The 16,457-nt window shown below is 47.5% G+C and overlaps 1 protein-coding gene and 1 long non-coding RNA gene across 4 annotated transcripts; one reads left to right on the top strand and one right to left on the bottom strand.

Moving 5' to 3' along the window:
* Positions 1-276: 276 nt before the first annotated feature.
* LOC147200023 (calmodulin-regulated spectrin-associated protein 3-like) lies at positions 277-13,668 on the bottom strand. 3 transcript variants are annotated; one of them, XM_086119427.1, is made up of 19 exons: positions 13,446-13,668; positions 10,916-11,193; positions 10,579-10,719; positions 10,178-10,267; positions 9,994-10,032; positions 8,803-8,850; positions 7,770-7,908; positions 7,520-7,659; positions 6,765-6,858; positions 6,515-6,566; positions 6,378-6,439; positions 5,101-5,131; positions 2,551-4,933; positions 2,138-2,253; positions 1,776-2,068; positions 1,619-1,706; positions 1,283-1,389; positions 1,081-1,199; positions 277-903 (listed from the first exon to the last, which is right to left on the bottom strand). In XM_086119427.1, exons 1-19 carry the CDS (start codon positions 13,609-13,611, stop codon positions 553-555), a joined length of 4,737 nt encoding a protein of 1,578 aa, XP_085975553.1. In that variant the 5' UTR covers positions 13,612-13,668; the 3' UTR covers positions 277-552. The 3 variants fall into 3 exon arrangements, with proteins under 3 accessions (XP_085975553.1, XP_085975554.1, XP_085975555.1); XM_086119428.1 differs by having other exon boundaries at positions 9,994-10,029; XM_086119429.1 differs by lacking the exon at positions 8,803-8,850 and having other exon boundaries at positions 9,994-10,029.
* LOC147200022 (uncharacterized) lies at positions 13,662-16,200 on the top strand. The gene is made up of 2 exons (XR_015101777.1): positions 13,662-14,748; positions 15,701-16,200. It is a non-coding gene; the product is annotated as an uncharacterized LOC147200022 (long non-coding RNA).
* The last annotated feature ends 257 nt before the right edge of the window (positions 16,201-16,457 follow it).

The raw sequence follows: 16,457 nt of genomic DNA, 5'->3' as shown, positions 1-16,457 counted from the left end.
CTAACATTTCCTAAGCAGAACAAGCAACTTTCCCCTGTATGTGTTCGCCACAAAAAGTCTGTCATATCACATGTTTTGGCACCAGATAAAATGTTCAGCATCTACCAAACTGCTGCTTCTTGCGAAATAAGTTGAAATGAGCATCGTTCAAAAGTCAAAGCAAAAAAAAAAAAGGCTGATTGATGGCTCGTATCTCCAAAAATTCGGGTCAGTCATATCTCAAGACAACACTGTGTTGTATTTGCATATTTGCATAGCTAGGAAACATCGACAATATCAACATATAAGCAATTTATTATTAATAGTTGTCAGTTTTTGGGGGCATCACACGCGCTCACCTGAAACCTGAATGGGGAAAAAAAATGGATGGATGGATATAAGCTTGCCCGGGACGTCTTATATTGGCTCGGCTATCCTTTGAAATCAGTCGACTTCTTACTCTGCCGTTGAAAGAAACTATTAGCATTTGACAAACTCGACAGGTTGAGAATTGCACTGCAAAGACCCTTAGGGTCAAATCCGATATATGTCAACAATATGCAAAGGTGTGGCTCACTTGGAAACGAGCACCTTTTTCGTGACGCTTGCCCTCCTGCTGCCTCCTCCTCCTCCTCCTCCTCCTGCTGCAGCCGCCCCCCCTCCGCTGTGCCACAGGTGTCCAGGTATGGTAAACGCGTCCACGCTCATGCCCATGGTCTTGGATGGGATGGCGCTGAACTGCTTGCGGTCTGAGCTGTACTTGTACATGGACTCCACCTGGGTCGAGCTTATCGTCTTGGGGCCCACACCGGCCAAGCGCACGAGCTCCGCAGAATCAGGGTTAGCGGTGTAGACGCCGCGGAACTGGCAGCTGGCATCTCGGAAGAGGATGAGGAAGTGGTTGGCGGGGCTCTTCTCCATCTCCTGCGGTTGGAGGGAGAGCAGGTCAAAAGGGTGCGCAGTGACCCCCCCCCCCCCCCCCCCCCGCCCCCTCCTCCACCCTCTAGCCTCTTCGTGGTTCGTGGATGAATGTACTGGTGTATCAAATCACATTTTCCCATTGAAATGAATTGAAATGCCATTAATTGTTTTTTTTTGTACCTCGACAATCTTGTTCTTTTGGAGCTCGTTGACCTTTCCGGCCAAGCAGCAGCGAGACAAAGCGTTATGGATGATGAACTTGTTGGACTTGAAGCTTGGTTCTTTGAAGAGCTTTGGACCTGATCGAATAAACATAAAATCAGTCGTCGTTGTTGGAAAAACTGTGTGTGTTTATGTGGACGTATGTCACAATGCTCCAGACCTGTGTATTCCAGGGCAGGCGGGGTTCCATTTGAACCGGTCTCCCAGTCTCCATTCTGTTTGGCAAATCTGCTCGGCGTCACGCATCCAGCAGGCGAATCGGGTCGGCTGTCAGGCGCAGATTACTGTAAGTGTTAGCTTTCGTTTTCCAATCGATCAGTCGGAAAAACGATCCGAATCTAAACCAAAATTAGGCTTATAGCACATCAGGTTTGTGGCTGAGTTGACTCTTGACAAGAGAAACGCTTAACGATGTGCGTGGTGGATACACGGCGCTCGAGATGCTAAGAAATGAGTGAAGTACACATGTGATGCTAATCGCAAATCGAAAGAGCACCTTTGGATTTTCTTATCGCCATCATCGTTTCCCGGCACATCTGCCGCGGCCAGGTTGAGTGACGAGTGAGACTTGGTCATCTTCGGGGCTGTCGGAAGAAAAGCGACGGTCAACGAGTTCTTTGGGTACGATCGAAGCGACGACGGTATTTCTTTACGGGTGGCGTTTTTGGCGGGGCTCAGAGACAGCTTCGCTTCCTCCCTGGTGACGCTGCGAGGCCGTGCCCGCGTTCGCGCCCTCCTGACGGGTGATCGTCCCTGGTTAGTTGATTTCTGCTGCAGCATCTTGTCCAGGTCGTCCATGATCCGCAGCTGCTGCCGCCGGGCATATTCGGCTCGCGTGAAATCTCCACGTCGGGCTGGAGTGACCGGAGGAGTGGGAGAGGGTGAGGTGTTTCCAATAGGAGGTGTGTTCGCAGGAGAAGAGGCAGTCTTGTCTGAAGATTCCATTCTGAAGAAAGAGGGGAAACAGTCTTAGCTTGGATTTGACTCACGACGTTGTTTTTGGAATGGCCCGCACTTTTTTTCACGTTCTTGCTCCTGTCGCCTCCTCTTCAGCTCCTCGGCTCTCCTTTGCTGCCTCTCCAAGAGGAGAGCTTTCCGTTGGGCCATCTCCTCTTCATTGTCGACATCCTCCTACAGAAACCGCAATAACACAGTTCAGACACAAAATGGAGATCCCCCAACCTGCAGGCCACCCAAAACAAAATGACGGCGTAGACTGGACACCAATTGGGGTGTGATGTCTCCCGAGACAAAAAGGTGGGACCAACAAGATTCAGCGTAATGGACAATTGTGTATTTAATGATTCCATTTTTTTTCTTTGGTCCTCTGCCGGACTATCAAAATCTTGGTTTACTTTGTGAAACTGCTCCGTGGTGGAAAAAAAAAATGGAAAACTACCGACCTTGATTTTATTCGTCACCACTCACCTTAAAAAAGAATCCTATCCCTCCTCTGGCTCCAAGCTCACTGTTTTCTTCAAGTGGGTCTGCGGGATCGGTTTTTGCTTGGCCGTCACTGGATTCCGTTTGCGCTTCCGAAGAGTTCCCAGCTTCTGTGGCTGAATCCACCTGCGCCGCGGCACCGGAAGCAATAACGAGTCCAGGCTCCGCCGCAGATTCCAGTTGGTCACTCATGGAATCGGATGAAAAGTCCTGCCCCTCATCCGTTGGTTCGTCACCGCCTCCCTCCCGCGGTCCTCCAAGGGAGGAGAGCGACGTACCGCAGTGCTTCTCGGCACCTCCAGCTCTGCCCCCGGCCTGTCCCGTGGCGTATGCGGCAGAAATCGAGAACGTCTCGCTCTCAAAAGAGCATTCCGATGGCGCTCCGGAGCCGCTGCCACTCGTGACCCTCTGGAGAGGCGGTACGGGCACCGCGGCCGCCTCGGCATCATCCCGCTCGAGCTCCAGGCTGAACTGGGTCGGCGTCTCGCTGGACGGCGTGTCTGAGGTGCTGTCGTCGGGCCGGGGCGCAGGCTGAGAAACCTCCTGGGGAGTTCGAAGTCCGCCGATGCGGAAGGACGACGTTGTCTGCACTTGACACTTGCTGGGCGACACTCTTCGCAAGTGGGGGAGGGTGTCCACCGTGTGAGTTGGAGTCAAAACGCGACTGAGAGGGGGGAACTTGAGCTCCGAGGGTCGTGGGTGAGTTTGCGTTCTCGGTTGGTGTTTGGGACTGCGGGGGGCTGACGAGATGTGGATCTTGGTGCGGGGGGCCGGACAGGAGGAGGAGACGATTGTTTTTGGCGAAGTCGCCGCAGAGAGAGCGCGGCTCCGTCGGGACGGCGACGACACCGAGGACGTTTTGGGATCGGGTGGAATCATCCAGGCTTTGCTGCTGCTCGTGGCCGGATTCTTGGTAGGGGTTCTCGGGGGCGTCTTTGCGGGTGTGGGAGGAGGGGTTTTGGCGAGCGCCTTCGTGTTACCTTTCGGTTTTGACTTTTCGGTTTTGACTTTTTGGGAGCTTCTTGGTCTTTGGTTGCCCAGAAGCTGCTGCTGCTGTTCCGTTAACTTGTGCATGTCCTTCTGCAGTGACTGCAAAGCTTCACTCAGTTTCTGGACAATTTCATTATACTCCACAAGAATGGCATCGCCCCCTTTCTCTTTCTCCGGTGCCTTTTCTTTCTCTTGTCCCACTTTGCTGTCCATGGAGAAGGTGACTTGCTTCTCCAGCCGCGGAGGCTCGGAGTCGGACGGCTCGGCTTTCTCCTTGCCTTGGTCCTCCTTTTTCAGCTGCTCCTCCATGAGGGTGAGGCGCTCCTCCAGAGAGAGGTTCTTCTTCTCCGTTCCCTGCCCCCAACCCTCCCCTTGTTCTCGTTTCATTTGAAGGAAAGCCGTTTTTCCGAGCCTCTGTCTGTGCTTGGCAAAGATGGCCTCAATTCGTTTCTTTTGGGCTTCGATGCTTTTGCGTTTTTCCTCCAGGCGAGCTCCCAGCTCCCGGGCCTCCGGACCCGGCTCGGGACCTCGGAGGTCAGGGCTATCCTTCTGACTGGGAGTTCCTGCTGGCGTGGAGGGAGTGTGTGGCGTTCCCGGGGTCGTTGGAGTCAGAGGAGTGGTAAAGTCTTCCCCAGAAGCGACGGGATGTCTTCTTCTGTTATCCCGTCGCTCCGCAAAGCTTGTCATGCGTGGGCTGCCGTTGTGTCCGTGATGATTTTTAGTGGGTCGCATATTACCGGGGGCGTTTCTGGGGGCGTCGTCGGATGCCTCCGACGAGTCAACGCTGCCGTCTCGCAAGACAGAGTCATCGTCACGTGACCTATCAGTTGCCCGCGATTGCCTCTCCTTCCTCTGACTCCTCCCACCGCTATTACTCGCGTCTCCACCTACCGGCCGATAAATGACTCCCGAGTGGCAAGGGACGGAACTGCTGAGCTGAGGGGTCTCCTCCAATGGGGAGTGCAGGAAGAAACCGGCAGGGGCGCCCTCGGGACATAACCTAGGTTCCGGTTTTGTTGTCAAAACTCCCTTCGCATCTTTCTCTGCAGTCCTTCCCTTGTTTCGATCCTTACTGCCGGGGGCCGCGTGTAATGCCTCTTCAACGGCGGGCAGCTCTCCCAGAGGCGGCGGGTGCGCATAGGGCCCCCAAGAAGACCGCTGCGATGGTGCCGAAGCGCTGACCAGGTGACTGAGGTCCTCCGGGGGGCTGTAGGGTACGCGAGTCATCCCCGCCAGCAAAGTCGGCGCGGGGATGCTGGCGCCCGGGCTGTCCGTGCTGACAGAGCGAAAGACAGAATCTATTGGGTTGCCCATGACAACATCAACATCACTGTCCAGCCCAAATGGGATGCTGAAAGTCACTGCGGACAGAGGACGACTGCAGGAGGGCGGATAAAGGTGGCGGTGGGAGGGGGTGGGGGGAGTTGAAGATGTAAGTGCAGTGAGACCACAGAAGCCAAAGTAAGACGGTTTCGAAAATCAAGGCAAAGTATGAACAGAACAACACGTCGGCTATGGAAGAAACACATCGAGTGAGTGTCGCACCTGATTTGTTTCTTTGTCCAGCTTTTGTTTTCTGCAAGGACATAATCAGAAGTTAGATGTGAAAATATAAGCAAATATGGACTTGCGCCACCTTTGCAGCGAGAAGAGCCGCCGCGACTCTGAAAAGACTTTCTGCAAGGTTCGCGAGTGTGTGGCAAGCTCCTCCATGCCAAAATGATGCAAGCATGCATTCATGGATGCTGCGCTATGGACTCAGGACAGGAAAAGCTTAGCAAGGAGGTGCCGAGGTTAAGAATAATCCATCCATCCATTTTCCGAACCGCTTGATCCTCACTAGGGTCGCGGGGGGTGATGGAGCCTACCCCAGCCGTCTACGGGCAGTAGGCGGGGGACACCCTGAATCAGTTGCCAGCCAATCGCAGGGCACACAGAGACGAACAACCATCCACGCCCACACTCACACCTAGGGACAATTTAGAGCGTCCAATCAGCCTGCCATCCGGTTAAGAATAAGAATAAGAAAATGGAGAAATTCCCAATTTACAACAGCAAAGTTATGAAAGGAAGAAAGTAGAAGAACAAAAAGTATAGGAGCTGCTGTAAAGGCAGCCACTCTCGCGCCGCCATCTTGAAGTCTTAATAACAAAATAACACCACATAACACATAAGACACAGACAGTCATTCAATCTTAACCACTTTTCTGCATACTCTTTGACGAAAAAAGAGATTGGCTCACATCTCCTGTCCCATGCGAATCCATTTCAATTCCAAGCCATTTAACAAGGATGCTTGTTCAATGACACTTTTAAAACATGCGGTAAATGTATTTGAACAGAAAAAAATTGCGAGTATAAAATGTGTAGAAAGTACCGGACCTCTTGTAGTGTCTCTGTGTTAGATCCATGCATGTGCTTTCAAGTCAGGGCGGGGCGAAGGGACGCTTGATGTCATTGAATCGGCATTTGGATATCTGAGCGTGAGCTGTGGTCAACATCAGTTGCTTCATGAGTGCTCATTGTGATTTTTTTTTGTGTCTTACTGTTTTCCCAGCGTTCAATAAACGTCTGAAAAATTAACTAGCCAACTCCTTAAAAAAAAAAAAAAAGATTATAAACCCTGCGATTTATAATCTTTTTTTTTTTCATTTTTCCACAATCCAGCATGGATCTAAGTGAAAGATGGATGGACATTTTCCACAAAAAATATCTGCAAAGCCGCTTGCGGCGAAAATGCTAAACTGCAATATGGTCAGAGAACCCAGTGGTCCAAATGCTAATTGATTCTCAGGTTAGTCCAATAGTTTGGTGTGTCTTACCCGGTGATACTGGGGAGGGGGCGGTCACAAAAGGTTGTTTGAAGACGAACAAAGGAGATCCACTGGAAAGATCGGAGATGAAAAGTGTTGCTGAGTTGCTCCATCGTATTCTGGACTAAAACAACTTTGTTTTCTACCTGTTGCTGTTCCCACTGACAGGACTGGTACAAAACACGACACCCGAAATATCTGAAAGGACGAGGAAGAGGTGCCGTGCCGCTTATTAGAAACTGCACACGAGGCCGAGTGCTTTCCACCAAACAAGTACAGTACAGTTGTTTATTGTTTTTTTTGTTTGCTTTTGTGCAAAGAGGGGCCTCACTCTGTGACATTTCAAGCCAGCATCACCCCCCTGACTAAACACGTGACCAATAGCCCAAAACTCACCTGTGAGGTCAATGGCTTGTATCGGTTGTACAAAATCAGGCTTCTTGATCTCGAACCACTCCAGCAGCTCGGCGACAAAACTCAGGATGTTCAGCTGTGCCGACAAAAAATAAATAAATAAATAAAAATAATTATAATTCTGCCATCTTGTTTAAAAAAAAGAATCTGTAAATACAGTAGTGGCCATATGTGGCAGTTTCACCTTAGAATAACACTTTCAAAATTGTCTCGATGCAACGGCTGGCCATAAGGAGATGAGCCTCTCTCCACCCTCCCTCTCTCTCCCGTTGTCATGGCAATCCCAAATGAGCAATTTACCGTCAATCCTCACATCCATAGTGGCTTTAGCGCATCTCGAAGCCATTCCCAAATGAAGTAAACAAATACAGAAAGTGCCGCACCTCCAATGTATGCTGCAAGTTGCTGTCATGACCTCGACTACTATTGGCACCACCATGTGTCATGACTTTACAGCATTTACAAATATCCTCTGCTACAAAACAAAACAAAAAATTCTTGCTCTGCCCTTGGCGCCCGATACCAAATGACCAATGGACCAGTATCGGACTGTGGACCGGTGATTGGTGAACCAATGCTGTATAATACAGTGTACTTGTTCCCCATTATTTTTTTTACTGAACGTTTCCATGACCGGCTAGAAGACAAATCACGTCTTCCAATGCGGGACGGTACTCGTTTTCCACCTATGAATGACGAATGCTGCCGAGTAGCGTTTATAAGGGGGTGGAGCTTACATGCAGAAGAGGCGGAGCATAGAGAAGGTCTTCCAGGCGAAGGAGGCAGCAGCTCTGCAAAGTGCTCTTGCAAAACTCTTTAATCAGCTGCAGATTGTAAAGACTGTCGGCCACTGACATGGTGTCCTTCAGACATACATCTGCCAGAAATGATATGCACAACGCCGGTTGATTATTGTTGTGCCAGGAGGAAAAGATCAATATTTAATGATGCATGTATGTGTGTGTGTGTGTGTGTGTGTGTGTGTACCCTCGAGAGGAAGCACGCCGGGGCAGTAGAAGTGCAGCACAGCGGCTATAGCGCAGCCATTAGACAAATCTTTGACCGCGGTGACCAGAGGGAAGGTGGGAGTCAGCTTGGACTGCACTTTGTCCTTCCTGTAGCGGATCTAATGGAGGAGTAGAAAGCAGAGAGCACGCTGAAAAATGACAGTCCACATTGGGACATTTAGGACGTCGAAGAGGTGCGGGTCCTCCTCATGTGATTTAAAAAATGAAAAAGAAAGAAATCTGTGAAGCCACGGCAAGAAAAAGCCCACAGAAAAATAAAGACACTGTATGCTCACGGACACTTCATTAGGTACACTTGCACAGGAGCGGAATAAACATTGCTGCAAAGAAATTAACATTCAGGTTTGATGAATATTCACTGATACTCAAATTCGCGGGCTGTGATTTAAGTTTTTTTTTTAATTCTGCGTAAATAAATAGGATTTAAGTAAGATTCTTTTCATTTTCACACTTTGTATTTGGGAATTTAGTTTTATTATTTTTAAATCACATGTAACACGCGCCTCCCCAAAATCTGGATTCTAGCCTGGAGCTCAAGAGCACAATGTCAAAAGACAATCAAGGTGTATTTTGGTCAATGACACTAAACACGCATGAAGTCCTGTTTGGCTTTCCCTTAGATAGTGCAGGTGTACCTATTGTTGTGACCAGATAGCGTGTGCCAGGTCATCCAAAATAAACACACACCAAACACAGGGTGCTGTCTCAAGCTGCATAAAACAAAGCAAAAACAGGCATCACGAAACATGAAGCAGCTGGAAAAAAAAATGTGGCTTGAAGGTGAGGGTTTGTGCCCCGCATGCAGCAGAAGTGCACACACTGACGGACGGACACCAGACTCATTCCAGCAGCCTTGTTGCAGGAGCTCAAAGTTACAGCAGATGTGGTGGAGGTTAGTTTAGCCTGTGGGTGGGTGGGGGTGCGTTGCTAGCGGGGAAGGGGAGGGGGGGGGAGGATGTGGATGACGACAAGAGCGAGCTGCTATACATTACCACTGGAGGTTTGTTCCCCGACTCCTTCAAACAAAAAGCGATAGCATGCTGGACGGGGGCGTGGCAGAGAGAGGGACACAAGCATAAAAATGACAAAGGGGCCCCTGGAAAAAAAATAAAATCATCACACTGTGACACACAAGGAACTGGGGGGGGGGGCAATGGGGGGGGGCGAGTGACAAACGAGATGGATGTGGCTTGACCTCCCTCCTCCCCAACATCTCCTCCTTCCTCATCAAACTGATGACTAGGAGGCTTGTCACAAGGTGGGGATTTTATATTGAATACAGAGCCATGATCCCGTTGCGTCACGAACATGCCTAAGTGCTGTTCTTGGCTCAGTGGCTCAAAGGTCACATCCATTTTCTTCCATGAATTTGAATGGGATGAGCTCATTCAGAACAAAGCCGGTTACAACAGGGTGTGAACACTTTTGCAATCACATTATCTCGGTTGTTTATGTTTACTTCCCCTCTTGAAAATATTTTTATCAATTGAGGTGGACAGGTTTTCAGTCACATGACTGGTGTAAAAAGTTTCAAAATGACTTTGTACTTATCTTGGTCTCCTTTTTTTGTATCACAAAAGCCTGCCACTTGAAAAGGGGTGTGGTGACTTTTTAGATGCACTGCAGTGACTAGTCGGTCAGTCCGTAAATTGTTGCAAATTTAGTTAGTTGGTTAGTTAGATTTCCAGGTAACTCTAGTTAGCTACCTTTTCAAGTAACATTCAGCAGTTAGTTAGTTAGCTAGCTAGATAGCTTGTCAGCTAGATAGCTTGTCAGCTAGCTAGCGAGCCAGTTAGCTACCTAGCTAGTCAGGTAACTCTCATTAGTTAGTTACTTTTCAAGGAACATTCAGCAGCTAGTTAGTTAATTTTTAGTTAGTTAGTTAGTTAGTTAGTTCATACAATTACTAAGACCATCGAGTTCCTGGAACTCAACATGCGGTTGTGGCTTGCGAGAGAGAACAAACATGAGCAGGCAACACGTTGAGGGACAAATGAAGACACTCCCCATTGGTCATCTGACATGACAGGCAGATAATAAAAGAACACGCACACACATCCAAACTCACATTTATATCTTAATCCCATAATATGGCATTTCCAGCAGGCACAGCGGCGTCAGCCTCGGCGAGTGCACGCACGCATTCATAGAGAGGAGATGGACAAGAGAGAACGCACACTTACGGGGACGAGTTTCCAATACCAACGGGTGGGCGGGCCCTGCTGGAGAGCAAGGTGGCACAATACACATGAGCCCGAGGAGGAGGGATGGGGAACAGAGAGCAGAATGAGGGTGAGGATGTTACAAGGTGAACCGACGCACCTCGATGAGGGAAGTCACACTTTGTATGTGTGCGGAGTCAAGTACCGTTTCCTGGGAGTGCTGAGGGTCAGTGATCTGCTGCGGCGGCTTGGGTGTCTCTTCCTCCTCGGTGCTTTCTCTCAGCTTCTGGTTCAACTGTCAAGAAGATGCAGTGACAATTAAAGGCCATTTCGCGGTTTGATCCATCACAGCACATCATAGCAATGCACAGATAGTGATGGATGAAGAGTTTTCATTCAAGTCAGTCCAGTGCAACAAGAAATCATCAGTTCCAAGGCGAAACTGGGGGAAAAAAAAAACCATCACTTCCAAATATGGGCATGCTGGCAACCAGGGCAACATTGTATTTCTGTGCGGCCACGCAAATCTTTCGCACTGAGCGAGTAGAGTGTGAAAAGGGCTTCACACTTCACATTTGTGACTAGGGAGGAGCGTTGGCGACTCACCCTGTTGACCCAGAAGAGCAGCGCATTCTCCCAGGGCGCTCCGACGCCCATCTGCTCAGCTTCGGCCGCTATTTTCACCCTGTGCACGATCTCCCTGCTGGCCAGTGACATCATCGAGTCCATCAGGGCCAGGTGGGCTTTCTGCACCCATTGGCGACCAGAACGCAAAAAAATATGACATTGACAATTGGTTCCTCCATTACAAGTCTTAACATTATGGTCCACTTGTGCAGTATAAGATATATTCTTCCTTTATAACGAGAGTAATGTTCAGTTTTGACTGATTGTGCCGGTGTACCTAATGAAGTGTCTTTACAACTTTGGCCCAAAGTCCTACCATCTTGATGGGGGTGCATCTGAGGTCGTCCTCGGTGACGTCCACATCCTGGACCTGCGGGGCCACACCTTTCTTCGTGAGGAAGTGCAGCAAGGCGCAGTTGTCGGAGGGCGAGTCCTGCGAGGCCGAGGCGGGGGCCCCGTGTGTCTGCGCAAGCAAGGCCTGAGCTCGGCAGTAGATCTCCGGGGAGAGGAGCAGCTTGGAGACGGCCGGTTTGAGGTGCTCTTGGTCATACTGGTCCTTATAGAGCGGCTCCCGCAACTCCACCGGCACATTTTCTGCGGACGCATGCAATCTGTCGTCACGTTGGGAAAAAGTGGACGCTCATAGGATGCACAGGTGCAAATTCCCAGCTTGGTTCGTCTATCCCGACACACCTAATATCATTTCACTCATCTTACATCTTCACACTTTTAAAGATGAACAAATTCTAGATGATTTGGCGTTGGAAAAAATAAAAATAAAAACGCACCCAACTGCATGTTTACATGGTCAAGACTCTCCATAAAAATTCAAGCTAAACTTGGTCATGCGCCAACAGACAAAGCTCGTCTCTGTGGAGATGTATCACTTCGACATATTTCTTTGGACCAATTAATGTACTATTTACCAATTTAGTCAAGGCTTCAGCCGAATAGAGGATAGGTTTTAAAAGTATGAAAATCTGTGAATTGGTGAATACTGGACCACAAATATGCATGGTAGTACTGTACTATATGTACTCTAAACTGTGATGTGGTAAAAAGTACTAAGTATGGATAACTATTCCTCCAACACTGAAAGCAAATACCAAGTCATAATAACAAGGAGGGAAAAAAAAGTTATTCCTCAGTGAATGTTGAGTCATATCCTGCGAGATGCTAATGTTATCTTCTGCATGAACAGCTCAACGAGGTGGATGGGACCAAAGTGAGAGTCAGGTCACGCGATTCAAACAAGACGAGGCAAGAAGGGACGACATCGAAACACTGACCCACATTCGGCTGTCCCAGTCTCCGAAGGATGCTCGCGCAGTCGGGATGACTGCTCGGGATGGGTGGGGGGGGGGGGGGCGGTCTTCCATTCCTCCCTCCCTGTCTGTGTAGGAACATTTATGACCGCGTAGATGCTCTACTTAATTTTCTAAATCCTACTCTCCACCAATCATCAGCAACGAGTGTGATCACCACAGCGGGTTTAGGGTTAAATCTCCTCAGGAAACGGGCACGTGGTCACGATGGAAACGACGGAGAACGAAATAAGTCATTGTGTCCCCGCGGTGCCGACAGAGGCAATGAGACTGCGGAGGAAAGGAGCCAAGCACCCGCTAACCAGGTTAGCATAATGCCTCAGCTAATCTCATCGAGGCACAATCAGGACAAAGCTTCCAAAGGGCCATCTCTGGACCACCTTAGCTTTGATTGCTTCTAAAGGGAATCCTGGAGGAAAATGTGAGCAAAAGTGAAGCACAACTTGCCTTGTTGACACACTTATGAAAAATTGAGGCGTTTCTGTTATTTAGTGTGAAGACAAACTAATTTCAGAGATTCTGGTTGCGAGTAGTAGTACTCTTAATGTCACGGCAGTGCTGTCGAGTTGACTCGGTGAGAACTTGACTAATTTGTTCAACCCTGTGCAGTAAGTGCGAAATTGTGTACGGTGATCCTCCCTCCATCGCAGGGACGACCCGATTGAAATACTCTCTAGGCATGATTTTACAGCATTTGTGGCGCTTATTTTTTTTAAGGACTTTAAACACTTAAAATAATAAAAACACATCATACATTGTGAGAGACCAAGAGATCACAAAATATTGTATAAAGTGTTGGCCAACTAAAGACTATGTGGTTGATTTGGATCCATCATGTGTAAGTGTCCTAGTTTGATGTTTAGTTTGACAGTAAACTTCAACAGGGAGTGGCTTGAAACAATAGCAGTGCTGAAATTGTACATTGTGACAGTGTAATGTAGCCGATAGGATTCTTCGCTTTGTTTGTATTATTATACTCCGAGGTGCACCTCAAGAGTCAAGTGTATGCGGCAAACATTGATTAGCCAGGGACACGGAGACCGTGGAAAAACGTCACACACCCGACCACGACAAAGGACCAATCAAGTGAAGCATCGCGAATGCAACGTTGCATTTTTTTTCTCCCCCTCGGTGTCTTTTGTTCCCCAACAACAATAAGGCAACAGCGAGTCACACTGACACCGATATTCTGCAGCGTGCTGACCCATTTCCACGCAGCACAGCTCACTTTTGCAGGTCTGCTGCAGCTCTTCAGTCTTTTGTTGCACTGATGATGCAGCATCCGCGCAACCCACGCGTGAGCTGGGACACCACCTCCGATATGCATGAGCGACATACATAATATATATTTTTTTTTCGAGAGGAGCTACCACACTAAATGGAAGCTAGGAGAGAACACGCACGCGCACACACGCACACGGAGGCGCTAATGGCCCACCGAAGCCGGGCGGGTTATCCACGGAACGCCCCACCCAAGCAGACGCATGTAGTGATGGAGCCCCTTCCCGAGGGTGAGCTCACCTGCACAGCCGTAAGATTTGCACAGCAGCCAACGCACGCTGGCGCGGATCTTGGCGCGGCCGAAGTCGCAGCGGTCTAGTGGGGGGATCTCCGGTGCCGAAAAGGGCTTCCTCGACGACGTCGACGTCGTCGTCGTCGTGGCCTCGCCGGGTCCGGAGTCCACCATCGCCGGGCTGAGGCGCACGGAGTACCGGTAGGAAGAAGAAGAGGAGGAGGAGGATGGACGATGGAGGCGGAGGGAGGATCCTGGTGATGATGTCAACAGGCAGGAGAGTGAATCATCACATGGCCAATCAATTTTCTCATAACCAACACACCCCACCCACAGTGTCTCCAATATATCATTGCCTAACAGAGTTCATTAATAAATACATATAATTATTTAAGATGTATATGCGCACGCACGCACACACATACACACACAAGTATAGTAAAGTGGACCCCCGCCCATCAGGTCGTGCATATATTTAGATTAACATGACAATATTTCAATAACAGGGTGAAGGCTCGGAGCTCTTTGAAACACTTTTTTTTCTTTTACGAAACAAAAAATGAATAAGAAAATTCAACAATAACCAGCACAATTCCATTTTTCTTGGCCAACATGGCTTCATTAAAACTAAAGTATAGCCTACTGATTGCATATAACATGACAAAAAATATGCAAAGGTGAAATGCATATAAAATGAAAGTCAAATGTATCAGTAATAGTATATACTGTAATACGGTAACTTGGCAAGTTCGATAACTGTTCTCCATTATCATCATTTCAAATTAAAGTATCAAGAAAATATGTAGTTCGCACCCCTCCCCCAATTTGTTAATTTGTTGTCCACATGACATTCCTTTAATACAAAAAAAGCCAACCTAAAAACAGGACGAACAAACGATTGTTGAATCAAGTGATCATTCAAGTCACTCCATTTCAGCAGTTCCCCTTATAACCACACGGAGGCACTCTTTAGCAAAACAAGGACTATAAGGCAGTGAGAATTTATATATCAACACACGGTGATAGATATAATACAATGGTGCTGTTATTTCATGCTGCAGTATGAAAGGAAGTACCCATGTAATATTCTGTGTTAATGGTTTTGTGGTAGTTTCGCAAGCACCCTTGCAAAAGGGGAGTTGTCAGCCAATAAGAATGCAACACAACCTGTTTAGCTCTAATTCACTTTTGTACTTTTGTTTGTAGTCGCTCCTTGACAAAAAGAGCAATTAAACGCGACCCGCAAAAGGAAAGACAGGAAAAAGTCCCAGTGAATTTAAGTGGACATAGCAGACTTCCATCATGCTCAAGGTAAAGCCACCACAATGCCAGCTGTCGATCCATTAGCACTTTACGTAGATGAAACATCGTATTCTTTTTTTTTTTTTTTGTATGGCTTCAGTGTACTTTTGAATTGGACAAAATGAAAATCCTCTTCATTATGTACGTCTAAACACATCAAATATAATTTGTGTATCAAAAATTGCTAAATGGCATTTTTGATCGATATTTGTCAGAGTGTTGTCAATTAACCTTATGTTTATTATTGTGGTTAGTTTACAGCGGAGACGTTAATATTTGAGCTAGCTTATTTCGGATAGACCGAGTCAAATCCATCCAACAGTGCCGGTACCTGGACTTATAAGTACCCCAACTGACGAGTTTTTAGAAAGACTGCGTATTAGTCAGCTGCTTTTTATTCTTGACTTGCGAGTACGATTTGGGATGACCCGATCTGGATACAATCAAATGAATAGTTTTTTTCTCCATGTTTGTGTGAGCCCAGTGGCAAAGCCAAAACCAAGCCCATTTAATGATCTTAACAGCGAGTGACGTAACATCCAAGCAGAATGAACTTGACATTGTTCAACCTCGTGACCCACTCGTGCATAGCGCAATGTCAATATTATCTTAATTGTTTTTTTTAAAATAAAAATAAACCCAACATAACTTTTTTAAATATGGCTTTAAGTCAGCATTGCCTCAAATCAAATGAATAAAATATTTAATAACCTTTAGAAATTAATAAAATTCAGAAATCCGATCGTTTCAGCTAGATACTGATCAGCTGAAAATCACCAAAATCGAAAAAAAGGAAAAAAATTGAAAAGTACAATTGCATCTCTGATTTTAAAAAAAATTGTTAAAATTTGGTGACCACATTTATCTACACCACAGAACACAGATAATCAGAATCTTCCACTAAATGCCTGCCAGAGAATGTTGACCAAACAGTTCTAAATACTTGCCTTGTTCCCAAAAGGTCACCTGGTGATGGGCGGCTCCTCTTCCAAGGGTTTCTTGGTCCAGCAGAAGAGGTCCCCCATTAGGCAAGCTCTGGCTCCGTTCAAGAGGGCCATGCGGGTGAGGAGGCGCAAGAAGATGATGAAGCCGCTGTACGATTTAAATCCACGGAGGGTCACGTCAGACCGCAACAGAGGCTCCCTACCAGTGTGGTGGAAAAAACTGTTCAGAAGCCACAGTGGCAGGGAGCCCATGCAGGAGGGAAGGAAGCGATCGGGAATGACACATGAAAGGAGGAAGAATTAAGCACAAACCCCAGCAAGGAAATGAGAGACGCCTCATGATGGACCTACACAAAAGAATATGTGACATCACTGAAGGGAAACATATTTAATGACATCACCGTCACTCATATTTATATGTAAAAAAAGACAGAATGATCCCCATCAGTATGTGGAAGTGCCCTAAATGCTGTACTGTACGCACTTCTCAAAAGTGTCATAAATACTTGGAACGACACCAACGTGATGCTTCACTCACACAACGACAAAAAGTCAGTCTCAGGAAACGATTACTGCACAGAGGCACAGAAATACCGGCATGGACAAGTTTTGCCATGGACTCCAATTTTTCAACATTTTCAGCTTGACTTTAAGTTTCTACGCTTATATTGGTTACGGCTAATAGTTCAATAATGTATAGACTAAGGGCCCCAACGATTAATTAGCCGACCAATATTAGCTCTTAAAAAAAAAATTGCCACAATTTTTCTGTTT

This window comes from Hippocampus guttulatus, chromosome 9 (assembly GCF_054856545.1).
Source record: "Hippocampus guttulatus isolate MCC_2025c chromosome 9, RoL_Hgut_1.0, whole genome shotgun sequence".
In the NCBI taxonomy this organism is placed as follows: Eukaryota; Metazoa; Chordata; class Actinopteri; order Syngnathiformes; family Syngnathidae; genus Hippocampus; species Hippocampus guttulatus.
Note: the sequence above shows the minus strand (reverse complement) of the source record. Positions and strands in the feature narration are given on the sequence as shown.

Excerpts from the sequence above, each read along its gene's own strand:
- LOC147200023 (XM_086119427.1), bottom strand. The coding sequence starts at position 13,611 with ATGGTGGACTCCGGACCCGGCGAGGCCACGACGACGACGACGTCGACG. Across the intron at positions 10,720-10,915 it reads GATGCACCCCCATCAAGATG|AAAGCCCACCTGGCCCTGAT; the intron begins GTAGGACTTTGG and ends CAATGGGTGCAG. Across the intron at positions 6,859-7,519 it reads ATGCTCCGCCTCTTCTGCAT|CTGAACATCCTGAGTTTTGT; the intron begins GTAAGCTCCACC and ends TTGTCGGCACAG.